The sequence below is a fragment of the Chelonia mydas genome, chromosome 8, assembly GCF_015237465.2.
Source record: "Chelonia mydas isolate rCheMyd1 chromosome 8, rCheMyd1.pri.v2, whole genome shotgun sequence".
Classification (NCBI taxonomy): Eukaryota; Metazoa; Chordata; order Testudines; family Cheloniidae; genus Chelonia; species Chelonia mydas.
Window position 1 is genome coordinate 33269673 of NC_057854.1, and position 26648 is coordinate 33296320.

At 44.7% G+C, this 26648-nt stretch overlaps 1 protein-coding gene across 1 annotated transcript in view; it reads right to left on the minus strand.

Annotated features, from left to right (window-relative positions):
• Positions 1-4878: 4878 nt before the first annotated feature.
• The window catches only part of ETF1 (eukaryotic translation termination factor 1), a 38077-nt gene continuing 16307 nt past the window's right edge, over positions 4879-26648 (minus strand). Inside the window, exons 3-11 of the mRNA XM_037906782.2 lie at positions 21134-21309; positions 19870-20009; positions 15550-15688; positions 14241-14431; positions 13456-13585; positions 11993-12148; positions 11277-11341; positions 9564-9711; positions 4879-7021 (exon numbers count right to left, since the gene is read on the minus strand). Of these exons, the coding sequence (XP_037762710.2) occupies positions 6939-7021; positions 9564-9711; positions 11277-11341; positions 11993-12148; positions 13456-13585; positions 14241-14431; positions 15550-15688; positions 19870-20009; positions 21134-21309 (1228 nt within the window). The 3' untranslated portion in view covers positions 4879-6938. The remainder of the gene's footprint in view (positions 7022-9563; positions 9712-11276; positions 11342-11992; positions 12149-13455; positions 13586-14240; positions 14432-15549; positions 15689-19869; positions 20010-21133; positions 21310-26648) is intronic.

Sequence of the window (26648 nt, forward strand, 5' to 3'; positions counted from 1 at the left end):
TCCAAAGCAATTCACATACAAATGCGAAAATGTTCTCAGACTTCCAGGTTGCAACATATCAGAAGAAGACATCGATTTAGCAGAAGGGACGTAAGGCGGTTAATGACAGTGCAGATGGACAAGTTGGAATGTGGGACATTTTTAAACAATGGTAAGCAGACTAGCTAACCAGTCCAATTCATGGACCTCTTTCCTGACTGGTTCAGGTAGTTTGAAAGTAGACTAAGGTGGAAAAAAAGCCTGAACATCTCTCATCTGATGCCCAATTAAACAAATGCAAACACATCCAGGGAAAGGAGACAGTGTACAAGTGCTGCAGATGGCCAGTTTACCTTATCTAAAACAACCGGAGAGTGTGAGGAACTCACCTTAACTAACCAGTTCTGCAAAGGAACCAGTGCCTGATGGTTGATGAGAAGGCACATGCCACATTAGAGGTACTCTGATGGGCATGAGTTAAAGCCCTTCACAAATTTTAGCTACTGAATTATCAGGATGCATTCCTAGGCACAAAAGTAGTTCTCTGCATATTGAGGCAGCCCTAGCAGAAGCAAATAAGCAACATGCGCTCAGAAGACTACCTGGGTTATTTTAAAGGTCAGATGGAAGATCTGAGCCAAACTATTAAGTTACTTTTTCAAATCTCTGCATCTCAACAGGTATCCATGCAAAAAGATGATAGGAACAGGATTTTGGATCCCAGCCTGATTCTACCACCTTCACAGTGGATTAAAATGCTCTTTCAGGATGCTCTACAAGAAGTTCTCAACATGTCAAGAGGTAAATTGCTCTGCTAGTCATCCTGGACAAAGAAAGTGGTGGATTCTCCATCTCCTGATGGCTTCAAATCAAGCCTGGATGCCTTTCTGAAAGACGTGCTTCAGCCAAACACACAAGTTATGCTTTAGTCAGAAACAGGTTAGGCTCAGTACAGGGGTCACTGGGTGAATTTTAGTGACCTGAGATATACAGGAGGCTACACTGGGTCTAATGGTCTCTTGTGACCTTAAGCTTTAGGATTCTACACAGCTTTGTCTGGAAGTGTACACACTCACCTGCGTTCCATCAGACTCGAGTCTGCGTCCCTTTCCAAAGCATTGCCAGCTCTGCAGATTAAATGCCAGCGATCACAAGTCTGAGGACACGCAACTTTTGGATATTACTTGGCTCGTGAGTTAAACCAGCCGTTCTCAACCAGGTGTCCAGGGCTGCCGGGGGGATGGGGGCGGGGGAGGAGAGGAGCGCTGTGAGCAGGTTTCAGGGCATCTGCCAAAATAAACCAGACAGCAGGGCCAGTGTTTGACGCTCTGGGGCTCAGGGCAGAAAGCCAGAGCCCAAGCCGCACGGCGCTGAAGCCAAAGCCTGAGCAACTTTGCCCTGCTGGTTACCCCCCAACACCAGCCCTGGCTTTTAATCTACTGGATATGCAGAAAAATAGTTGAGGCCCAGGTGGGCTGTGGAGGGTTTTAATAGCATATTTGGGGGGGGGGGGGGGGCACCTCAGAAAGAAAAAGGTTGAGAACCCCCAAGCTAAACAATGCTGCCACCTAACAGATTCAGAAGGATTGTAGAACAAAGCTGCATTGGAGCTACAGCAAGACTGACACGGATGGCTGCAGCAATTACCCCCAGCATAGGGGAGACCAGCAAATCTGCTCTGGACCTGCCTTTGGTAGAGAGAATCCCTGTGGGTCACAGGAGTCATGGCCTTATGGCAGCACGGTAGTACACTCACTTGAATAGGAGTCCATCCCAATCCCTTACAGCAGCCTGATTCTGCTGGCTCATTAATTGCTTCTGGAGAGTTTGTATCAAGGCGCATGTACCTTCCGATTGTTATTCTGCTGGAGGGCTGCTAGATGTGTGTATAGAAGTGACCTTTGCCCAGCTCCATAGAGCTGCATTTTTGACCATCCACTACATTTTCTAGGATCTGACGGATTTGTGCTGATCTCATCTTGATTCTTCCACTCTGTGCTATGAAGTCAATTGTTACTCAGAGTTCGTAGATCAAGACTAGCATAGTCAGGTGTCCTTGTGGAACAGCCTGTCTTATTTGTTTCTATTCAAATATCCATGCTGTTGCCAGAGTCTCCCTAGACCCACATACCTGAAAAAGACAAGGACAAGGACTTTTAAATCATCCCTGAGCTGGAAGATAAGGGGTTGATTTAAGGACACCACCATCAGGCCCAAGCACCAAGTTCTCTAGTGGAACATGGGATGCAGGCAAAATTGGATTTTGATACTACTTTAAGAGTGGGTGAATGTGTGAAGTAGGAGTCCATCTTTATAGCTCACACAAGGAAGCATGAGGCAGCCTGGCTTGAGTAGGCCACATGTGACCCCTGCATGTTTGTGGCGGGAAGGCAGCTGGAAGGGATTAGGTGAAAGCTCTAGGCATACTGTTGCCTGTAAGAGGTGACCATGGGCTATTGCAGTCACCTCTGCTGATGGGGAGAGGACCAATAAGGAACAGCACGTATCCCCAGCCAGAGATGCATTGGCAACCAGCAGCCGCATGACCAGAGGGCGAGACACAACACTACTTGAGGCACAGGTTTGAGTTCTATGGTTTATGGGAACCTCATTTGTATGTTTGATACAGGAGAGGGCTGGTGGCCTAACAGAGCTAGGATCCAATGAGCAGTTGGTGTTGACTGGGCCACCAAGTCCTCCTGCTGATCCAGCACTGACACATGCCTGCGCTTGAGATCTCAGCCGCATCTTCCCCTGCTTGTTTTTGCTCTGCTGGGTAGCCGAGGGTGAAGCAGGGATAGTGTTCGTCGTCTTACGGAGTTGCCAGGAGCAGGTGGAAAATGCCAGGAAATTGCTCCCAGCAAAGAGTGGTGGGAAGAATGAGCAGGAGCTAAAATAAGCTGGTAGAAGAAGAAAAGTTGCAAGTCTCCTTGCCTGGCAAGGCTGCTGGGAGCACAGCAGGCCATAAGTGCAAAGAGGTGCCTCGTGGTGGGCTTGTCTGGCTGACATGAGGAACAAGGCAGCCCAGCAAGTCAGGTGGTTATTTTTCTTTGCAGGAAGAGAAGGAAGCCATTTTGGAGCCAAGCTGGTAGTTTAATAGGCTCTCTGCTGTTCTAGAGTTGGGATCAGGGGATTGGAAATTACCTGCTGCCCCCAGGAGGAGGATCCAACTGGAGAGTTCTCCAGAAGCAGGAGCCAAGCCCTTACTGGCAGCTCACAAATCTGACTCTGCCTGAGATTACAGAGCAGAGGAAAAGCCCACTGCAGAACAGCAAAGCTGGATGAGTGAGATTAGCTGGATCAGCGATGCATAGTTTGGAGTGTTGATATAAAGGAACCATGGCGCCAGTAGTCTGAAGTCACCATTAGTCTGCCACAAGAGGCTGGTCTACCAACCAGATTTGATGGCTGTTAGTGGTAAAGAAAAAGTTACTGCCAAGCTGGAGTTCAGACGCCAGCCCTAGCTCCCTTAGAGGAGACGTAGCTTGTATTTTTATGACAAGGAATCACTAAGGATTACAACGTGATCTCTTATTTCCAATGTAAGTCCCCCAGAAGTTTCAGGCTACCACTACAATGCACTTAAGAAACATTAGATACTCACTCATTACTGAATCATTTCAGCACCAGTACAGCCAGCTGCTTAGTTGAAATGCCCAAATCCTGCACCTGGCCAGGAGGTGTGTCAAACAAACAGCTGGGGAAGACCCAACTGGCTGCTGCAATCCCATGCCTGACAATGAAGGCTGTTTGTGCTGTTTCAGCTCATGCTGCTTTCCCTTCCTTGAAGGAATAAAAATTCGCACAGTCTTCTTCCACCATCAGACAAGTTCCACAGCAGTGATGCATTCTCCCCTTTATCTTCTATTAAAAAATGATCCCATTTTTCACTATTCCAAGCTACCATGTCAATTACTTGGTATCTGTTCCTTAAACCCTTGCTGTGCTAGGAAAACAAGCCTCACCTCACCCAGAGATCTGTAACAGGTGATGAGATCAGTCACACAGGACAGCAGCCATGGCTAATGAACCCCAGCCTGCCAGCTCATCTTCCATACGGAAAGCACATTTCAGTACGATAAACTAACCCATGACAATAGCACTAATATCAAAACAAAGCTGGCCAATGCTAACAAGTTTCAATTGCAGTTATCCAAGAGTTTAACTCAGAGTACAACACAAACTCCTGGTGCATATCATCATAAACAGGGAAGCTTAAATGAAAGCACCTTTCAACCAAGAGTACTTATGCTATTTTACAATCATTGCCCCCTCTACTGAAAATGTGATCACCTACTGGGGAGGCCCCATTTAATGTAACGATTTGGGACAGAAAGTGAACACCACTGACCATGGGAACAGGATGGCCCACAAGTACTGGGCACTATCCTGAACCGAATTTACCTTACTCAGACTAACACAGGGGTGAGAGAGGACAAGGTTGTTAGAAAGCATTGATAGTTTTGCTTTGATACAAGACTAGTAGGAATGTGATTTCTGCATCTCTTTCAACAAGATGACCACCAACCATTCTGCAGTCGTCCCAGGCGCTGCCCATCACTTACCACGCTCAGTTCACAAACAAGCAGCTAACCTTTAAGAACTGCATTTATCAGTGTTCCAGAGTGCTTGCATTTGATTTGTTTTTTCCTCTCATGCTTTTAATATTCTACATTTCAGCTCAAAATTAGGGAAGCCAAACAAAGACCAGTGCGCTCTGGGCTGCCAGTCGGGGAAGCTTTTGTGCTAAATGGAAACAAGATGCTCTATCTAGGTTTGAGAATTCAATAATGTTGTTTGACTAGGTGGCCTCTGCTGAGAGTTCATGAGGCCAGTAAAGCAACATCACCCCCTGTAAGAGTAATTACTGTAGTAAAAGAAAATCAAGAGTCCATGCTATATTCTTAAATATGGTTTAATACTCTTCTCCATTTCTGTACATCACAACACCAAGATATCACTGCTTGGGATCTCTCTGCAGAGGCTATATAGTATGCGAAGGCTAGGATTTCTCACCCACCTTTTAATGTGTTTGTATGTGTAAGTGTAATACATATCAGTATATATTGATACACATCAATATATAATGCAATATATATCACCAAAGAGAACACATTGATTAAAGAAATACAAAAATTTGGCATCATTTCCAAACTTAAATAGTAAAAATAAAAACTACAAAAAGGAGCTGCATACCCTAAATGTATCATGTGAAACAACAAGCAGTATATTCAAAAATGTAAATTTACATCCAATTTTTCTGGTCTTGTCATGTCACATTAGACCCATTTACAATGGCAAAATCCAAACATACTGCTTCAAAGACCGCAAACTCACTGGCGCTTGGGTTTTGTGCAAATCTATAGCAGACCCAACTGCAAAACTTTCATAGACCCCAGCTTTGATGGGAACATCCATTGTAGACAATGGCAAACACTACCTGTTTGCTGGGTTATAAAACAGCGGTACAAGTTATATTGCTCACATTGACAGTCATTTTGGACCTCTAGGAGTACAGTGTGACAGTCAGAAGCTATGTTTTAAGACAAACACTCCCCTCCATTCAAGTGAAACAGGATTATTGGAACGATATGCAAGTATGCCACTTGGGAACAAAAAGTGGCTTCCAACCAACATGCTAAAAGTGACTGAGGAAGAATCAGTGAAGGACAGCAGTTAGGCACTAAAATGTCAGAGTACCCATCAGAAAACTGCTATCCCAAGAGAACAGAAAGGTCTTGTGCCAATGCTGATTTTAACCTTTGGCTCTAGGTAAATGTAACCATTTCTACAATTTCAAAATGTATTCTATTAACAGGTATTACAAAGACATTGCTTGAGAGTCTGGGTATAATCAGAAGTTTGAACCCACTTCTAAGGCTAGACTAGACTTCAGTCTCAGATGTACATGACCACCTGCTGATCCATTATGAAGTCCTTGGTGCTGGGGAGCTGGGATTTCCCAATGGGGTACCTTAGTGTTCAACAGTAGCATCAAGTTTTCCAAACCCACCAGTGCCAAGGGTTTAATCACAGTCACATCTTGTTAGTTGCTCCTGTAAAATACCTGCTTCTATTTATGGGTTCACCAACAATCAAATTCACATAATCAAGGAAATTTTATGCAGTCCTAAAGCAAAAATAGGAAAATCTTACCAAAAAAAAAAAAAGAGAGACCCAAAGGGGTTCCACCTTACTTCCCTTACATCATGTGTTTATTTCTGTCAAGACTGAAAAGAGTGAAGGCCACACCACTCAATTCCCAAATTAAGCCTGCTAAGACTCTGGCAGCATTTCCATTGCAATCAATGAAGTGTGCTTCCTAATTTGTACAAGTAGCGCTTTTGCAAAACGGATTAAGGTAAGAGTTTGGCTCGTCAAAGCAGCCCCCCAAGCTATCTGCATGTTCCAGCCACACCTTGTCACTGAGTGCCTTTTCTCTTATTCTTCCAATATTAAACAGAGAAAGAGTGTCTCCAATAACTCACTACATTTCTTCTTCTGCAGTCTAAGCTGAGAATGCCATGTAAATGGGTCATGTCACTGCAAAATGCAGCAATTGATTTTCTCCAATCAAAATAAAAGAAACAAACCAGTATGATCTTACTTCTATTAATTTTTGAAGGAAGAAGGTTTACAGCAGTTAATGTATCATGACGGTTAAAAAAATCATTTTCATAAAATACAAGAGCAACCAATTTCACCATCGAGTAAGAGTAAAAACTGGGATTCTTTTAAATTAGTCCAAAGTGGCATATAGGAACTTAGTAGTTTGCTGCTGTACTGACACTATGACAAATCAAAGTGTAGGGTTTTGTTTTTTTAAATCCAATGCTTATGGATCAAGTTCTGGAAATGTTCCAATTCTAAGGCAGGGATCTGTTGTGTTTTCCACCATTTGCTCCTTGGGTTGGATGCTGGAGGGGTGAGGCACGTTTTGCCGGACCCAGGTCGACTACCTAGTAGTCATCAAGGTCAAAAAATTCATCATCTCCTCCTTGGTATTCCATTCCCTGGAAATCCACTCGGTACCGCAAGATACCTAGTAAAAACAAGACACCTTTTAGCTTCTTCCTAGTTCAGTGTACCAGAAAGGACTCAGTACAAAATATATCTTACAATACACTGTGATCCATTTAACATATGTGCTAGTCAGCAATTTCTGGATCTCCTCAAAACTGACTTGCACCATAGAGGATGGAGACCACAATTTTTTTTTTTTTTTTAAAAACAGAGTCTAGTATTTGGTCTGTGTGGAATTAAGATGCTATAGAACAAGGGTAGTCAATAGGTGGACCACAGGCCAAATCCGGACCGCCAATGGACCATGAAATCTATTTACTGATTACTGCAGTGTGAAAAACGTTTCTCTAGGTCTGGACCATGACAAAAAATAACTGCCTACCCCTGCTATAGAAATTTTAAATTCTTCTTATTGTGACGTTGCACTCTATATGATTTTAATAAAATATGCTAATAAGTGTGAATATAATGTAACTAGAATATACTTCATGCAAAAGGTCTATTGTAAGGTATCACTACAAAGCTTATAATCTACGAGTGTGGTCATCCTATCTGTATAAATGTATCACTTGTATCTGAAACTAGAAATATGAAATATAACTGAGGGCCTATTGTAGTTATGCGAAGTGTGGGCCATTAATGGTGGTTTGGAATCTTGATGGCTCCCATCAACTAGGACAACTGACTGTAGATAGGTATACAGGAAGACTTACAAGTAAACATAGCTGTGTGCTGGCGACAGATATATAAAGGGGGTGGAACAGAACAAAGGGGGCTGCAGTCATGAGAAATCCCCTAACTACCATCTGAGCTGGAACAAGGGCTGTACCAGGGGAAAGAACTGTGCCCAGACTAGGAAGGCATCCAGTCTGTGATAGCAGCTTATTGAAACATCTCTGAGGGTGAAGTTTTATCTGTATTCAGTTTTCTTACTGTATTAGGCTTGGACTTGCGTGTTTTATTTTATTCTGTCTGCTATTACTTGGAACCACTTAAATCCTACTTTTTGTATTTAATAAAATCACTTTTTACTTATTAACCCAGAGTATGTATTAATACCTGGGGGGGGGGGCAAACAGCTGTGCATATCTCTATCAGTGTTATAGAGGGCAAACAATTTATGAGTTTATCCTGTATAAGCTTTACACAGAGTAAAACGGATTTATTTGGGGTTTGGACCGCATTGGGAGCTAGGCATCTGAGTGTTGGAGACAGGAACACTTCTTAAGCTGTTTTCAGTTAAGCCTGCAGCTTTTGGGGGTGTTGTTCAGACCTGGGTCTGTGTTTGCAGCAGGCTAGCATGTCTGGCTCAAACCAGGCAGGGTACTGAAGTCCCAAGCTGCTAGGGAAAACGGGCTCAGAGGTAGTCTCAGCACATCAGTTGGCAGTACCCAAGGGGTTTTCTGTGATCCAACCCGTCACACTTATTTCTTCCAAATATTTCATATGCTTCTAAGTCACTAGACTTCCAGGAACAGAACTCTTGGCTCAGAGAAGCAGCTAGAGCAGAGGGACCTTCCTTGTAAGGTCCACTGGAGACCCCATAACTGAAAGACATTACCACGAGTACTGACTAGCCCAATGTGAAGTGACTTGGTAGTCCCAAGCTGGACAGACAACTGTCAAACCCTGCTCCACTTAGCACCATTGCTGGCAGTTTCTGAGACTGATCTTCTCCCCCCCCCCCAACACCTAGAATATGGCTGAGGCAGACTGTACAGGGCAGGGAGCCTAGTGTGGATGTGACCCCACAATCCATTCTGCAGCTAAAAGACAGGGTACACCCAGACAAGTTGCACCGGTATAGCTAAAGCAGTACCTCCTTGGCATGGATGCAGTTAAATTGGGATAGTTTACTCCCATACAGAAAGGGGAAGAAGCCATACTGGGTATAAAAAACCTTTGTACTGGCATAAATGGGTCCACAAGGTGGGGTGTAAAGGTGTAACTAGCTATAAAAGAAATCACCTGACAGTTATTGCAGTATGAAATCGTTTAGATTAGGCCTGCCACCTGAGAGTCACCCATCAGCTCTGAATTCATCTCCCCCCAAGGAGGACCTAGGTAAAATGTCTGACACTGGGGGTCATGAGCAGAGTTCTATTTGACAGAGTAGTTCCCTCCCCCAAGCGCTCTGAAGGCCCTGATCCTTAGCAATGCTTGCTTAAGTGAACAATAATCAGGAAGTTCATCCTTCTAGGACTATGGGCACTAGAGTGATAGGGCAGTAATGTCATTTTTCAGCTGATACAAGGGGAGCCAGCATCATGCGACCAGCCACCTCTCCACTGAGAACCATAATGCACTTTGTGGAACACCAGTTGTTCCTGGGCCACAGTTTGAGATCCCCTGCTATATGATGTAGCGTACACAAAGTTGTTTTACTGAATGGGGCCCTTACTACATAGATAAATAAAGACAGTCACTGACTCACTGAGCAGAGAGAAACATGACACTATGGGAATGTGGCCTCTCCTATTCTGGCTTCAGAACCAGATTAACAGCAGGTCACATAGGGCCAATGTTTTCGGCTTAGCCTAGTTTTTCCTCTTGCAATTTACCTCCAATTCCTCCAAATCCTTTCACAAACTGGGATCCTTCCTGTGACTTGTCTGTAACAATTTCCAACGTTGCTCCAAATTTCTTGTAGTTGTTAGCAAACCATTCCAGCAGGGGCATACTTTCTATCAGTTCGTGTTCCTGGCCAGTCTAAAGACAAAGAAAAAAAAAAGTAAGGCCTGGTCTACACTCAAAAGTTAGGTCAACAGCTATGGCACTCAGGGGTGAAAAATCCACACACTTCAGTACCACAGCTATGCAGATCTAGCCTGTGACACAGACCTAGCTATGTCGACAGACGAATGCTTCCATCAGCCTAGCTACCATCGCTCAAGGAGGTGGAGTTCCTACAACGACCGAAAACCCCATCGCTCTCGGAAGCGTCTGCATCATGGGTGCTACAGTAGCAGAGCTACAGTGCCGTAGCTGGGCCACTAAAGCAAGCACGGCTTAAGCGCGTTTCTTTGACTTCAATTATCACGGCATCTACTGAGGGGTCACTTCCGTCCCAGTCCACATTAACTTCACAAGCACTCTTTGGTCTCACAAACACACGGACTGCTGGTGCTGTCAGAGTCCTGGCTCTGTAGGCACACCATTGTTTAAGCATGTAGCTGATGGGCATCCAGGCATGCCCGTGGCACAGGCCTGGAGAGAGACTCTGGTGCTGGGCCTGCTAGTGAGAGCTCAGAAAGAGGAAGTTTTGGAAGGTCTTGTCTACAGTTAGTTTCCACACTTGGGAGTGAGTGCAGGGGAGGGAATCTAAGGCAGTGGGATGAATGTGGCCATTTTAACCAGACACCCTACAATCATCCCATGAATGCTCTTCATTTTGAGGGCCCTGAACAGAGTGTGTCCTAGATGAACACTAAGGCAGAGGGATCAGTGGTTTAAAGGTGTATCCACCACTGACCACTCTCACGACAGCCGAGAGCCTTGTGCCGCCACCACCATTAGGGCCCTCGGCAGGCCCTCTAAACGGCCCATAACAGCAGAACAAAACAAGACGGAAGTGGCTACACTAGCCATGTGGTCAAACTGCAGCAGCTCAGTCTCTTTTCAGGGCTGTCTTTCCCAAGGGAACAGGGTCCTGCCTGATTTCCACGACAAGTCAAGGAAAGGGGAAAGTTGTATGGAAAAGCACTTAAGGTCCTCTAGTTAAGGATGGGGAATCACCCCCAAATGCACACACTATGGTGGATAGTTGTCCACCAACCCTAGCATATCTAGGGGGCCATTCTCCATTGCCCTGCACCTTGTGCAGTCATTTAGACGAGTGCTAATGCCACCCAATCAGAATGGCGATGTTTCACGCTGGTGTAAACTGCTGCACAAAGTGCGGGGCGGTGAGGAATGGACCGAAAAGAATATGTGCTCAAGCATAAGAGCTAGATTCAGCTGTGCTCACCTAGTCCCTTTTACTTCATCTTTCAAGCTCATTTGACCAGAGAATGAAGACTGAACAGCAAGGAAATCAATTAGGAAAAAGCCAACAAGGTGAGAATCTGGAGTAACATTCAAAGGAATAGGAAAGACTGCAGCACAGCCCATCAAATCAAGACTTTGTAAGGAGCCAGAAAGCCTAATTTGGTGCGAAACATTCGAGCATTAGCTAAGTGTGGAGCATTAAGCAAAGTTAGAGTCAATCAAAGCCCTGCACCTGTACAGCATAATCATCCTTTCTGAGTGTACTACAAGACCAGGAATTGAAATACCTCTTTATCTGTGAAGTGGGATTTATCTTTCTCCTGTTCTGGTGTCAAATATAGAATCTTCTCCTCTGAGAGAGAAAAACAGTGTTAGAGATTTGATGCAACTCGCAGCAGGCTAGAAACCCTGCAGAAGCCAGTGCAACACAGGGGTCTTAAAGGTCTCTGAATCCCTTCCTTTGTGTTTGGGAACGCACAGTGCAAGACTGCACATGGAGGCTCTGAGCACATGAGGTGCCAAGTCAGAAAAGGTCTTTGGACATGTAATGCCCTTGCTGGGGCAGGAAGAGAATTTTGGATCTGGCCAAAAGGAAGATGGAGGAATGTGGGTGGTGTGGGGGGGGGAGGAGGAAGAGGAGAGAGGGAAATGGGCTGGTGGCTAGATGCTGCAGGGTCAAGTCAATCTGCCACTGTATTATGGAAGTGTAATTACAATCATAACGCAGGGTTTAACACTATTTCACAAAGCTATATCCTGCTTAGCCAAGCCCCCCTCCCACCATTGCTATGCCACCCTACCCAGTCTCTGCTTGTTTCTCCTCCCACATCATCATGCAAGTAGGGAAGTGACAAGCTAGTGACTGTCTATAGGATTTCTATGAAAAACTCCTTAAAGGGAGGTTTTAAAGCACAGGCTCCTGCCTAACAGCAGAGTTCTCCCAAGGAACACTGAACAGCTAATCCCCTCCAGGCTCCTAGTCCAGCTCTGAAGTATGACATACCTTCCGTGCCTTGGCAGTGGAGAACGTATCTCATTATATCCAGATTTTCATAAACTATCAGTATCTCTACCGCTCCCATTTCCAAAGCTTTCAGTGTATCTTCAACACCAAAGCAGTACTTCCCCGTGTCCTGACTGATTTCATCGAAGTATCGGCCTGCATTCGAGAGAAACCAGAGAAACACTCGTGAACACAGATCATGTCACATGAAGTTTTACTAAGCCTCGTTTGAAGAAAAGCTACAGTAAAGTGAGACGGTTTTGTGCCTGGCTATACAGGCCACTCATTAGTATTCCAGGCAGAATCTGAATGATCCATCACCAGCTAGGGAGCTGGCAACATGTCACTCAGAACCCTCAGCTTGGAAGTCTCAGTGCCAGCTAGGCAGCTCTCTCAGGAGCACTGCGAAGTGAGATGGAGAGGCTAACCTGACACCGAGCCACCAACCACAAGCAGGCACTAAACTTTATTCCCCTTCAGCATAAGGCAGCTGCGTTACAATCCCCCAGAGTGGGTCTTACTAAGCTTTCCTACTGGTGTGTGACGAGAGGATCATTTCTGTTGCAATTTCAAAGAAACGCAAAAGTCTAATCCTCATTTTCTTGGAGATGGGAGAGATCAGAGCAGAGGAGGAATTTTCCCTGACTGTACTAGGAGGCCTGAGAAACTAAAGCAGGCCCTGATGAAAGGATAAAGAATAGGGTAGAATGGATGGAAAGATCACAATGGAGGCGAACTGGTAGGAAAGGGAGAGCAATCTCCATCATCAGCTCCAGCTGTATTTCCATGGGTATTTAAGGATCCAGTCATTCCCTAGCAGGCTATTCACAAGATCACATCAGTCTAATATTGTTATCGAGGCAGGTAACATCCAACGAGGTGTTTAGTCTGTACAGGTGGGGACTCCTTTTCGGATGCTATGAACGATGTGTTACAGCCAGAAGGGACTGTTTTACAGATGGGGAGCTGAGGGAGAGTTGATGTGACTTTCCCAAAGTCAGTCAGTAGCAGGCAAGGAATTGAACCCAGGTGCAGTGCCCTAACCACAACTCTCACACTCCTCTCCAGTACTCCATATGTTGACAAACTTGGGGGTCTTTGACTAAAGCAGCAACTGATAGCACTTCAGTGTGTCACAGTGGACCCAAACAGAAGCATATGTGACTGACAGATACCAGGCCAGCTGCCGTGATGTCTCACTTCACACCACATGCATTCAGAGGACTGCTCAGAGGGCACTTTTGTGGCAAGGCAGAAAGAAGAGAGTGGAGGATTTATTCCAAGCTGAAAGCAGTGTTTGAGGTGGTGCTTGGAGAATGGAGGTCATCAGTGACATCCCTTCTGCCCAACTTTCACATGAGGACTGAGCTAGTGCACTGAATCCAGCAGCAGCACTGGGGTGAGTACTAAAGCAGGATGGGTATCCAACTCATGAGAGGCTAGCTATGTAGGCCTATTCATACCTATTAGTTTCTTCTCTTGAATGAATTTCACATTGGAGAGGACCTCAGTGGACAACTCAATTGCTTGATTGAATCCATTTTCTCCACCATACGAGATATCAACTAGTTTCAACACTTTGGACTGCAACCTCTACATACAAAGAAAGTCAGTGTTAGCCAACCTATTGGGCAGCACTGCCATAAAACTACTTCAGAAACCCATCAGAATAAAAATGCCTGACAAAAGCTACACTGGTATAGAATCATAAAATATCAGGGTTGGAAGGGACCTCAGGAGGTCATCTAGTCCAACCCCCTGCTCAAAGCAGGACCAATCCCGTAATCTGGTAATCTGACTTCTGAACCTCTGCATGGAAGTGAAACAAAATAGTTCTGAACATTCAGTGTGTAACTACAACTTTCAGAGTGCAGGGCCAAACAGATCAAGTTTAGAGGAGTTGAATTCTACTAAAGCCTCTGCTTTTCGCTTTGGAATATAACGAAAACATGAATTCCACTTTTAGCCAGAAAAGACAAGCATCCCATCAGGTATGCTCCATTAGTAAGTGAAATCCTAGCTTCTTACAGGTCACTGGGATATAGCTCCCTTTCTAGAAAGGGGCCCCCCTATAGAATACAACAATTTTACATTTTAATTGTATTCTTACATTAAGGTACTTTAGCTGGGTTTCTCCTGAAGAGCATGTGTCAGCCATGAGCCACTAGCACCATGAGGACATTAGTCACAGTCCTTAAGCAGGCAGGCTGTAGGTTTCATTTAGCACAGCAAGTCCACTTTCACTTACCTGATCAAACATGTCAGATTGACTTAGTTCAGTTTTGAAGTCAGCTGATCCAGCTAAAACGAGACCAGCCACGTTCACCTTATCACCCGAAATGAACAGCTGCACAGCCGTCTCTGCTACCTTCCTCACGTAGTTGTGTCGCTTTTCCATCCTCAAACGAGCAAAACGCAAGGCAGATTGACCTCCTCTACCTTTCAGAGAGAACAGATGGGATGTAGCCATTGAGGTCTACTGCCACAGAACCTGTTGGCATGTGGCCCCAACTGGGTGTAGAGCAACGGAACCCAAGATAGGATGCAAATTAGTCTATCACAAGCAGAGATAAGGGAACTCAATTAAAACAGCAAAGAGTGAACAGGCAGGACCCACCCATCAGGTGACTTTCTACATGTCTCCCACATGAAAGCATGTCACAAGGAAACACTGAAGAATGACTAAAGATTTGCTCGCATTAAGGCCATTTGCAGTAATGTAACTGAATTGATAGTTCCCCGTGCACAAGCTCTTCCTGGAGATGTGAGGCTTACACCAATGCAGTTTACTTTGGTACGTCACCAGACTATGCTGTACTAACTTAAGCCTTGCTACATACTATGACAGTGCCTCTGCAGTAGGGGTCTGTACGGGTTTAGCTACATTGGGGCAAACTTCCTTAATGGGGATACCGCGGGGGCAAAATCAGTTGAAACAGAAAGACAGTTAACTAAGACTAAACAACTGCTGGTTAAGTACTTAATTCACGAATATTTAGAGACAAAAAGATAAGTTAAATATCCTTGCTTACATCAGACTGAACATTTAGAAGTCTAGTTTACTGAACTCAGTACCATTAAACCTTTTGGCATTTCTTGTTGCTTTGACAGCGCAAGGGGCCAAGTCAGTTCCACTGGGGTTCTCATGCAATACGTCAGTGTCTGAAATGCACACACACTTTCAGGGCAAGATTCAAAGGCACTTTCAACTGCAATTTAAGAGCTACTGGTCTTTGTTTTGGAAAATTCATTTGTGAACACCAAGTTTGGGGTCAAATTTGACTGGAAAGTGTCCTTTTATATGGGTCATGTTGATTTGCTAACAGTTTATGAGACAGAAGATGGCAGGGAAATGACTACAGGATTTGGACGCTACTGGTTCCATTCTTTCAAATGTGCCTGTCTCTTAACATTTCATTGTTTAAGACAGCTAAATATTGCTTCCTGAGTGTGGAATTACACACTGCCTTGGAATCACTAATTGTACTTTACATTCCTCTCCCTGCCTCCACATTCCCTTTCTGCTCGAGGCAGTTAAGATCTTTGTTACTGATTACCATGCTTCTTTGGGAGATCCACAGTGAATTTGTGCAGGACTTCTCTTGTGTTTCCTTGAAGAGTTCCGAAGAGTGCGCCACTACCATCTATTACGATAAAACCAAACTTGCTGTCATCAGACAGTAGCGCTGTCAGAGCCTGAAATGTGAACACAACATGGTTAGTAATAACCACTATCAGCCAACATCAGCACTTCGGTCTGATTACTAAGCAGAGCAGCAGTTCATTAAATGAGAACACCAGGCACAGTACAGATCACCGAAACAATGGTTTGATTATCATGCATATTTATGAAGCAGCCAAGATGAAATTGACAAAAATACCCGAGAAAACTCTTGATTCTTGGTTACTTTCTTATATCTGGTACCACTGCTGGAGCAAGATGCCGGTGCTTGGAGTCAGACACAAGTTGTCCCCACCATTTGCAGTGCCATTGACCAACTGTCCATTGCTTAAAGGGACAGGTTTAGCAGGAGAAAAAACTGGAGGGCTACCTCTGTGTATCCAAATTAGCTCTTCAAGTTAAAGTCCTATTCTGTTTGGATGTGTGAAGAGGAAGCTAAACTAGTTTTCCTAATACTCCTGTCTGGGGGATTATGTCTCACATAGTCTTCTGATCTGGCTCTATCAGTGCAATGCTGTTAGGTTTACTTTATTAGTCACCAATGCAGCCCAATCTTTAGCTCGGACCCTATCAAGGAATTTCAACTTTATCACATGTCTACCAGCAAGAGACTCACAATGTTAATAGTTATGAAATCCATGACAACTGTGACAAAAGCTCAGCCTTATTACTAATCACCCTTTAGTCTGTAACAGTTCTATTGATTTATTTGCTATGGGTGGAAGAGGGACACAGCCACACCACCTATTGGAAGGTCAGGTATCTCATGTCTCCTTCCTACTGCAGTGAAGAAGGTTAAGCAGGGTCTGATTCTCCAGCATGTTCTGAGTTGACTGTTCCCTTCTGAGCCAGCAAGCCTTAGAATGGTTACTCACTGGCTAGGTCTTATCAATTGCCTCCTTCCAAAAACTGCTTCCACTTCCAGTTTATGGAAAGCAGGGAGGAATATTTAAAGTAGCCAGTGAGCAAAGATTAGCATTTGAAGTTAGATTGTTTCTTGCCCAACCCTAATTCAGGAGTTTCAGAATCTGTAACTGGTACCTGAAATAAATTTTAAATTGACAAGTTCTCAGCAGCTTGTCGAATGCTGGAGAAATGATGCTGTTAACTTGCTATCACAGGGCTTAAGCTGTCTGCATGTCTCCCAGAGTAGACTATTGGACTGAATGGATGAAACAAGAAGCATCAGTCACCTTTATCCAAAATCCAGTATTTGAGCTAAATATCAGGAAAATAAAGGTTTAATGGAGGACCTGGGCCAAGCTACATATTTTATTAATTTATGAGGTGTAGTAGTAGTAGTGGCCTATTACATTGCAATCTATTTAACTGGGAGAGAGCCAAGCAAATTGTGTAACCAGGAAGAGCATTCCAGCCAAGGTATCAAAAAGTGATCATAAATCCACTATTTAGACAGATTTCAGAGTTCAAACCCCTTTTGGGACGTTACTTTATTGCATGTGTGAAATTGAAGTATCTTGAGGAAATCTTAGCAGATCTCACGATTGCCAAGATGTAAGTGACTAAAATCTGTGTGTTCCTGATTCACTCTTATTTTAAATTAAGTATCAAATGGTCACCATTGATTTCCCCTTCATCACTGCTCTGCCATGGATTCTATTGTTCTAGTTATAGAGCCTAATGGAAGGGCCTCCTGCTTTTGTTCAGGCTATTCCTTCAGCCTGGGTGTCTCTTGCTGCTCCATGACCTCCATCCACTTCTGTTTGCCAAAACTAAGGTGCCACCTCCTGTATCCCAGCTGCACACAGATCTCAGGAGTCAAGCGTTGCACCTTCCATTTTACCCGTCAAAATGACCAGCAATTGTGGCATCCGGTCGTAAGTGGCAATTGGCACTACAGAATAGAATACAACATGCTCTTTCATAGGTATACGGATTCTGCACCACAAGCAGAGCTAGGAAAACTGGAACTAAGCACTACCCGGTGGTGATGGGCAAAGCAGACAGGCCAAGGAACAAGGTGCTATTATCACTTTCTAGCTATTACAGATTTTCCAAAGTAAATGACATTCTCTTGCTGACCAGTGCAACGCCAGCAAAGAAGTTATTTGCTGGGCTACAGCTACATTTTTCAGAAGGAGTTTAGCCCACTGAAGCCAAAGGTTCTAACTTTGCTGGAGGCCCCAATGTCTGTGACAGATTGCAGACTACTGTTCCTGTCTCAAACCTCAGGGTTCCCACACAGTATGTTGGAGCATTTGCCATGTCTCATGCCTTTGTATTCCTGGTCTTTCCCATTTCCTTGGGTTTGCTTTTTATTCTTTTTTGTGGTTTCCCTTCCTTTCTTCCATATGGTCTCTTCCCCAGCTGAGTGTGAGTTGGAGCTTCTAGCAGCCCTGCCCCTCCTGGACAGCAGGCTGGTGTACCACCTAGGCAGGGAACTCCTGGCAGGCCAAAGAGGTGTTTGGGAGTCCTCCCAGGAGTAGGATATCCCCAAAAGGAGAGGTGGGATTGGAGTAGGTATCTCATGTTTTGTACAAACAGAACAAAAAGACAGTCTCCGCCCCAGAGAGTTTATAATCCACTGTGAGGCTGGCAATGGACCTTATCACCATTCGATGCGACAACCCAAGCGTGAACACTGAGTGGAGAGCTGTGGTGAGACTCCAGCCACTGACACATATGTGCCCCCAAATACTGACTTCCTACTTCAGACGCATGCTTTCATTTTAGATGCCAGGTAAGTATACCTCAGAAAGATGCATGTACAATTCACAAGTGCAAAGTGCAGCCAGAACTCTACCATGAGCTTTAAGGCCTTTGCAAAGTGAAAACACAGCCAGGAAGGACTTTAAGTTCCAGCATGCCATGCCATGCTCCCTCCTGGTCCAGGTGGAAGGGACCTCAACATTGTTTTCACAAGGGTGGCTGCAATCTGCCTCCTCAGTCACTGATGCAACTCAGTAGGGCAGTTGCCAGAGTAGTAATTAACCCTCTGCTGTCAGAGGATAGAGTGGTGCTTGCTAGAAATGTAATGAGTTTAGGCAGGCCAGGGTAATACTTATGCTAAGCTAACTGGCTTCAGCCTGGTCTTTGCTTGACATGAGCGTTGCTTGCTAAATTTGTCCTTATGAAGCTGTGTAAGTCATGATTACAGCTGCTATGTAGGATAAAGGTGATGTGTGTTGAAGCCCATAGAAAAGAGGAAGTTAATCAGTACAACAAAACACAAACACAAGATACAGACAAAAAGTCCCTGCATTGAATGGTATGATCCGAGTAAGTAAACCAATTGGGAGAGAGACATGAAAATTGCACGGACAGCAAGTGATGTAAACTGAAGCCTACTCATGTGTACCATATGGGTTATGTAAGAATGCTTAATGTTGATTGGATGGTCAGATAATGTGGAAAAGTATAAATATGCTGAACCATTGGGGGATAAGAGGGACCCTCGAAGGAGAATCCATTGTGACCCGCCTATGCCTCAGGAGAAGGTAATTGATCAATACCTTTTTATATATATATATATATATATATAAATAAATAAATAAAATCTGTCATTCATTGCTTTTATAGTAACTGAAAACAAAGCCATGCTTTTGGTTCAAATGTTTGAATTAATAAACCTGAATGGCTCGGCCCCAAGTGCATGGTAATCCTCACCCAACATGCTGCTCCATTTCCTCCAGCAAGAAGAGCTAGGAAAGCTTAGCAGCAAGGTGCGTGTGAGAACTAGTGACATTAGCATTAATGTCACTAGTTCTCACACACACCTTGCTGCCAAGCTTTCCTAGCTCTTTTTTTACGAAGCCTGTTTTTTTACGAAGCCTCACTTCAAGCATGGCTCTGAATGAAGTCACAGTACTCTGGTGCAAGACAAGTCGCCACCAACTCCAAAGAAAAGCCTGTGGATTATACAAACTCAGCCAAAATTACCCACTTCGGTTATTAAGATTAGCTGCAGCAGAGTTTAAGGACATAAGAACTTTGGATCTCTCCATGAGAAAACCCTGATCAGCAAATATCATGCATTTCTGAACACAAGCCAATTATAAGTCATCCCACAGCATTTACACAGAGAGGCTGGTTTCCCCTGTTAAGACCTACTGCTCTGGGGAGTCTGGATACAAGTACGATATGAATTATTTAGTAAGTCTAGCACAGCTGTTTGAAATGCATCACCATGCTTTGGCTACGGCAAGACCTGTGAGCAGTACAGGATTTCTCCTACCTCCGTATGGAATTTGTTGTCGCACAAATACAATGATGTATTGATTGGTTTGAAAGGCTCAAAGTCAATGTTCACTTTCTTTTCTTTTCCTTCTTCTGTCACAATTGTTCCACAGTAAACAACCAGACCATTTGGAGGTACTGTAAAGGACACGAAGTACCATAATTTTAGATCACCAAATATTACATTCAGTATCACTTACAATGAACACCAGGATTTCAATGATCTGAGGACATATGGATTTAATTTCAAATTTCCCCACACACTACTACAGGAGCTGCCACCCCCCAGCCCACTACCCACCCCCACCTCACTTGTTCCTTCAAGAAACCTGAAGGACTAAATTTGTGTGTTCTCATCATAGCTACATGGGGAGCAATGCACAAATGCACTTCTAGAAGCTAGCTAAAAGGACTGAGCTTGCCAACAGGAGAGTTATTTATTGGCAACTTGATGTATTATGACAAAGACTTCCCTGGGACTAAGTTAAGAACATGTACCCAGCTCTTACACCAGCTAGAAGGCAAATATTTATTGTGTGGAAATGAGTTAAACAGCATCACCCCATAAAAACTCTACCAATTCCTACATGGCAGCTCTCCGACAGCTGGCCTGATCCCGCAGCTCTTATTTGTGTGCACAGTCCTACTGGAGTCAGACTACTTGCTTGAATAAGAGCTGCACAATTAGACCCTTTTCCAGTGTACACCTTGATGGCAGGCTTTATTTCCTCCCCAGATTTGCACATCCGTGTCACATTTCATACACAGAGAGGCTAAAAGACAAGCCAAGGCCAAGTTAAGCAGGAAAGCATGGATTTAACATTGAAGAATCCACACCATTTTAAACTGTTAAAGTTTCAGAATTGGGCCCACAAAGATAGCCAAAGAAAAAGGCAACCAGGAGCCCACTCATGACAGTGCTCAGAGGTCCTCGCAGGGAGGACTGGGCCCCACTGTGCTGGCCATTGTACCAACATGCTGGAGACTGCATAGGCTTACAAAATGTGCTAGGGTTTCAAAGCAGTGGATTGGAGGAGTCCCGCCCCTGCTCCCCCCCCACCCCCGGGTGACTTGCTTTAAACATCTTGATGGCAGGGGAGAAATTTACTAGTGCAAAGCAGCAATAGACAACATCCCTGAACAGCAACTTATGGTCTGCCTTGGCCAGCTTGCTGTAACAGCCCAAGCAAATATTGTAGTAAAGACAGTTTGCCTCGGGGAAATGTTTAGCAAGCAGGAGTCCCACACAGGCCCTGTGTTACCTTTGTTATAGAGTTTGAGTCTTTGCTGTACAGATGTAATGGCTCCCAGTACTGAAAGGCGATTCACTCGAGACTTTATGTTTGACGCGGTACCAAACTCATCCGCTAACATTTTTGCCACTCGTGAAATCTGGTCTTTGGGGGGAATGATCAACGAAATCATGCTGGTGCCATTGCTGAGGAAGGAAAAAAATGGGGTTAATCACAGAAATTAAGACAGCACATATTGCTTAGGGTGGGGAGAATACAGGAATGTCTCTGGTATGAACAATGCCGTAGGACTGATATTCCAACTTTTTTTCCTGGCAACTCAGTTGAAGAAAACTGTTGATCACCATGACCCAACGGAGCTGTGGATGAGGGGTTTGGGATGAAGGAAGGGGTTTGGGTTGGGGGGCTCAGAGCTGGGGCATGGGCTTACCTTGGGCGGCTCCTGGTCAGTGGTGCTACTAAGGCAGGCTTCCTGCCTGTCCTGGCTCCGCGGACCGTGCTGCGCCCTGGAAGCGGCCAGCAGCAGGTCTGGCTCCTAGGCTGAGGCACACAAGTGGCTTCGTGTATCTCTCATCTGCAGACACCATCCCCACCAGCTCCCATTGGCTGGGAGCCAGTGTTTGGGGTGGGGGCAGTGCGTGGAGCCCTGTGGCTCTCCGCCTAGGAGCCTGACCTGCTGCTGGCTGCAGCGTGTTGTCAGAACAGGTAGGGACTAGCCTGCCTTAGCCGGGTAGCACTGCCAATGGGACTTAACGGCCCAGTCAGCAGTGCTGATCAGAGCCACTGCAGCCCAGTGCCTTACATTCCATGACCCAATACTGGGTTGTGACCCATAGTTTGAAAACCACTGCCCTAGGACAAGATGGGCATGTCACCTCCCCATTCACACTGTGCTCATTCTCCTTCCACCACTCACTGCTTGTTGTCTAATAGGACTAAACTCGTCACACAAGAATTTTGGCTCCCTGACTGTGGCACTATTAGCAGACTGGTGTGCTAACAAAATCAGCATTTGGATTAGCCCCTGCCAATAAGTAGAGTCAGCAACGTAGATCTGACAGAAGCATGCTTTTCCAGCCTGGTCACCTTGCATCTAAAGGATGTGGACATTGGAAGGCAAATGAGAACTGTGTAAACAAACGTCACACCTCCACATTTCTCACTGCAGGGTCATCTTTTAATCAGTTCTATTTGTTCTCACAGGACAACAGCTAAGGAACAAGAAGATCCTAAGCTGGTTTCAGCGCCTCTTTCCATTTCAGTTTTTATACAAACGTCTGAAGTGAAAGTGACTCAAGAAAGAACAGTTTGCAGCGTAACCACAAGCCCCTTCCCATTGCACACAACCATGGAAGCCATTTTAAGCTAACGAGTTTTAAACAAACAGGTATGGGATTGCGAAGCAGCTTCTAGACTGTGCAAGCATGTCTGCTAGTTCAGCACTGCTAACTCCAAGCGTCCAAAAAAAATCATGAGACAGGCCCCCTAAATAGTCACAGATTGGCTTTAAATGGGATTGGGATTCTTTTTGATTTGGTCTTCTGGGTTGAGCCCTCTGGGGTTTACTTTGAACTTCTCTAGCCACACGGGCTGAAAATTTACTTCTAAATGAAAGTGAGAGTCTCATATAATCACAGGAATCCAGGAGCTGGGGCTTGAAGACAGCTACCAAGTATCATGAGATTCAAAGTCTTGAGAGTCAGTGCTAAGTACAGGGGGCTCCTCTTTTCTGGAGCCCTCATCCCCCTGTTCTTTTTCAAACTGACCCATTAGTAACTGCCTGGGACCGAACAAGAGATGCATATAGCGTCTAAACAAGTGAACTACCAGAAAGGCTGGACATCCCTTTATTTTAACTATAATTAGTGTTACTACTGACTTTGCCAAGCAAGAACAGTTTAAGAGCCAGATTGGTTTTTGCAACTCAGTTTGGGAGGGAAAGTAGAGGTGTCATTTTCTCATCAGCTTTCTCTTCAGATTCTCACGCACTAGCATAGTCCTCCAAAGTACTGAGCGACAAACACGCAGGGGAAGGTTTTTTTGTTTTTTTTTGTTTTTTTTTAAAAGAAAAGCATTATTTCCATTAGCCTTTGAATGAACAAGTGTCTTTGGTGTTTTCCAAGACCTACATTCTGGGCCAAGTTTGACCCAACAGCATAAGTTTAAACAAGTCCTTAACCTTAAAAATGACTAATTGGTTTTAAATATCCTTAACCACCACCACACAGAATCAAACAGCTGTGAAGAGTCATTTGCATGCAAGTTATTCCTTGAAGGGAACGTGAGCCACGGATCTGCAAGTGCAGCTCTGACTTCCAGGTCACAGCACCAACAGAGTACTTCGTACCACTCTTTCAAGCAATTAGCTACCTCACTAAATGGCATGAACCTGTGGGAGACACAATGGTCTAACACTCCCAGGTGGTTCTTTAGAGAAAGGCTGATGAGAATAGGAGCTAACTTCAATGAATGCTACCTTTAGAAAAACAGCTACTGATATCTCCTCTGAAAGCACCCTGAGACACCTGGAGACTAGAAATCTCCCTAGTTCACACTATTAGTTGAAAACAATTTGTGGCATGAATTGAGAATAGTCCTGCTCCAACAGGGGAGAAGGTTTTTTGCCATGTGCAGATCTATACACTTTGTGCACTGCTTTTTAACAGCAGAGCCCTGGAGATTTCACACAAGTCTCTCTCTCCCTCCTCCACTGAGAACAGCGATGGAAAGAGATCATAGGCTGATGCAGAAAAGTGCCCGGAGGGAGCACTTAGGAGGTTCCATAAGTGTGCTCCTGGCCCAGTATGAGATCCATAACTGATGGATCTTCAGTGAACGGCAGAGATCAGCCTTCACATCCCAACTTCATTGTTCTTTCCCCCATCAACACATGTTCCTCAAGCCCCCCTCTTCGCCTAGAATTTCATACTGTCTTAGAGCGTGCCGTTCTTCTTACTCTAGCTTCAGACAAAGATCTGATACATAGGTACTGGCACAGCTTGCCCAGTTCCTGCTACCATTCCCTCACAGCTCTACATAAGCTACGGCAGCAAGCAGATCAGGCAATCCCACATCTTGCAGGCTTCCCTGAGACAGGAGCCATTCACTGCATGCTGGATTACTCATCCAATTGACAGACTGTTTGGACAACCCATGGTTAAGGGTATTGGGGAAGCTACAGTACATTGCCAAACTACCGTGCCACCTGTAAATCCTACCCCAACATAGCAGTAAGGAACCCCATTGCAACGAAACACTCATGGCCACATTCAAAACAGACTAGACCATATGAGACAGTGGGTATCTTCCCACTATCTTCGGCCATAATGGCACAACCGGCTTCAGAGATCCTTGTAGTCTGCTACTGCAGTTAGCAATACAAGAGCAAAGGCGCCCAAAGAGGAGGGAGAATGCACATCGAATTGCTTTGCTCAAGCCAGAGTTTGATTAGCATTAATACTCTGCTTTATACCCAGCACTTCAATGAATTCTGCCTTCCCAGTTCATGTGAAACATGCTAGGTGCTTTCCTCTGATTTGACATGCTTCACTACCATTCACACAGTGAAGGCCATTTCAGTGTTAACCGGTTCCTGCAGCATCATGTAAGACAGCATTTGCCATTAGAAAGGCGATTTGCCATTAGAAAGGCATTGCACTGTCTGAGCTTGAAGCTGGCATGGAAAAACAGACAGCTCAGTTATTCAAGTGTCATTTTCCAGTTTACTGAGCCATTTCTGCCAGACACTACCATGACTATTCAGGTCCATTCAGCAGTTTATGCCGAGCATTCTGCTGCCATCTGCTGGGTAAGTGAGTAAAAGCAGCCAAATTATTTTTCATTAAAAAGGCAGGCAAGGAAGGTCAGACAACCCAAACACAGTAAGTCTTTAACATTCTGGGTTCAGAGCGATTTTTTTGCTCTGAAGTAGTTTCACTTACCCGAACTGGGATCCATGAATGCTTTTGAGAGACAGGCCCATCAGCTTCTGTAACTTAATACTAAGTGGACCTAGGAAACTAGAAATCTAGTAAGATGCCAGCTCAAAGCAATAGCTTACCACAGGAAAGCAACTTTCCTGTCTCAGAGCAATTACATATCTGTAACTCATCATGCTGCTACATGGCCAAGCTATTCCTGTAAAGCACAAAACGAAAAAACTGAGCAGCACAGATTTGTGCCCTGCTGATCAGGCACAGAGGCATTCAGCAACAGCTTGCACTTAAAGATATTCCTGCTCCCCGTAAAATCCTCTTGCACCTCCCAGTCGGAGTATCCCCAAGTGCCTCGTCCATCTCACTGCAACCTCTGGAGGTTGTTGTGGAATCTGCAGGGCCAGAAAAAATGCCTCTGGGCTCTCATGTGAAGCAATAATGGAACTTCCAAAGCAGACATTTTAGACAACTAGTTTGGCATGGCTGTGCTGAATATCCAGCTTGGGGAGCTGCCACTCCAAGCTGTGCTCATTTCTGTGTCTTTTCTAGACAGTCTGAAGGAAGAGCACAGCCACCGTATGAATGTTCACAAGACAAGTGGCACATTGCATTGGAGCGAGCTGCCTTCTGTACTTGTAAAAGGTTACTTTAATTACTATTGGCAATTGAGCTTCCTACCAGAGGCGGCCATCTTGCTGAGAAGGGATTTGGTTTCTAGGCAGAGCTGAACAGATTTTCACATTTTCAAGTTTCAACGGATAAGCCAAGTTGGCAATCAGTTTAGTCTCTTCCAGAAGGGGTGCACACAGCCTCCCAAACAGCATCACCTCAGCAAACTGGCTGCCTGTTGCCCTAGACTCCAATGTGGTTTGGTACCGCACTGATCATTCATAGTGACAGCGATTCTTCCCTCAGCACCTTTCAGAGTGCTAGGAGAGCAAGCAGAAATCACAGGTGGAAATCTGAGGAACAAGGCTCACTCTAGGCTGCCGTACTGACCTGACGCTGGCAAGGGAGGATAACTGTTTATAACCAACCTTGCTACATAAAATAGGAGTTAGTGGCCTACACTGAAATATCAGAGGAACCTTTGTTAGATACACAGAACAAACAACTGAGCAGTAGCTGTTCCACAATAGACCGTTTTACTCTATCACCACAAGGTGTAATGAGCAGATATCAGCAAATGTAAGGAATGTCAGTAGTCAGAGCTGGCGAAGAGCTGTATGGAGCTCGAAAGCTTGCCCTTTTCACCAACAGAAGTTGGTCCAAATTACCTTCACCCATCTGGTCTCTCCAATAACTAAATGCTATCAGTCAAGTGCAGAGTTCGCTTGCTTTAGTTGAAGGAAATAAAAGCTGGGAGCAATGTTCTCAAAGGGCTATTCTAAGCCCTTATTTCTTTAACTGCAGGAGACTGCAAAGAGCCTACCACAAACAAGATGTGCAGATAAGTTATCCTAGCTACATACTGTAGCTGGAAGACTTTCTATTGAACCGTCGAGCCCAGACACTGCTATCAGAAGAATCGCCTTCCTGGATGTACTTGTGTATTTTCTCCCTCCAAAAGTGACTAGAGAATAAAAGCA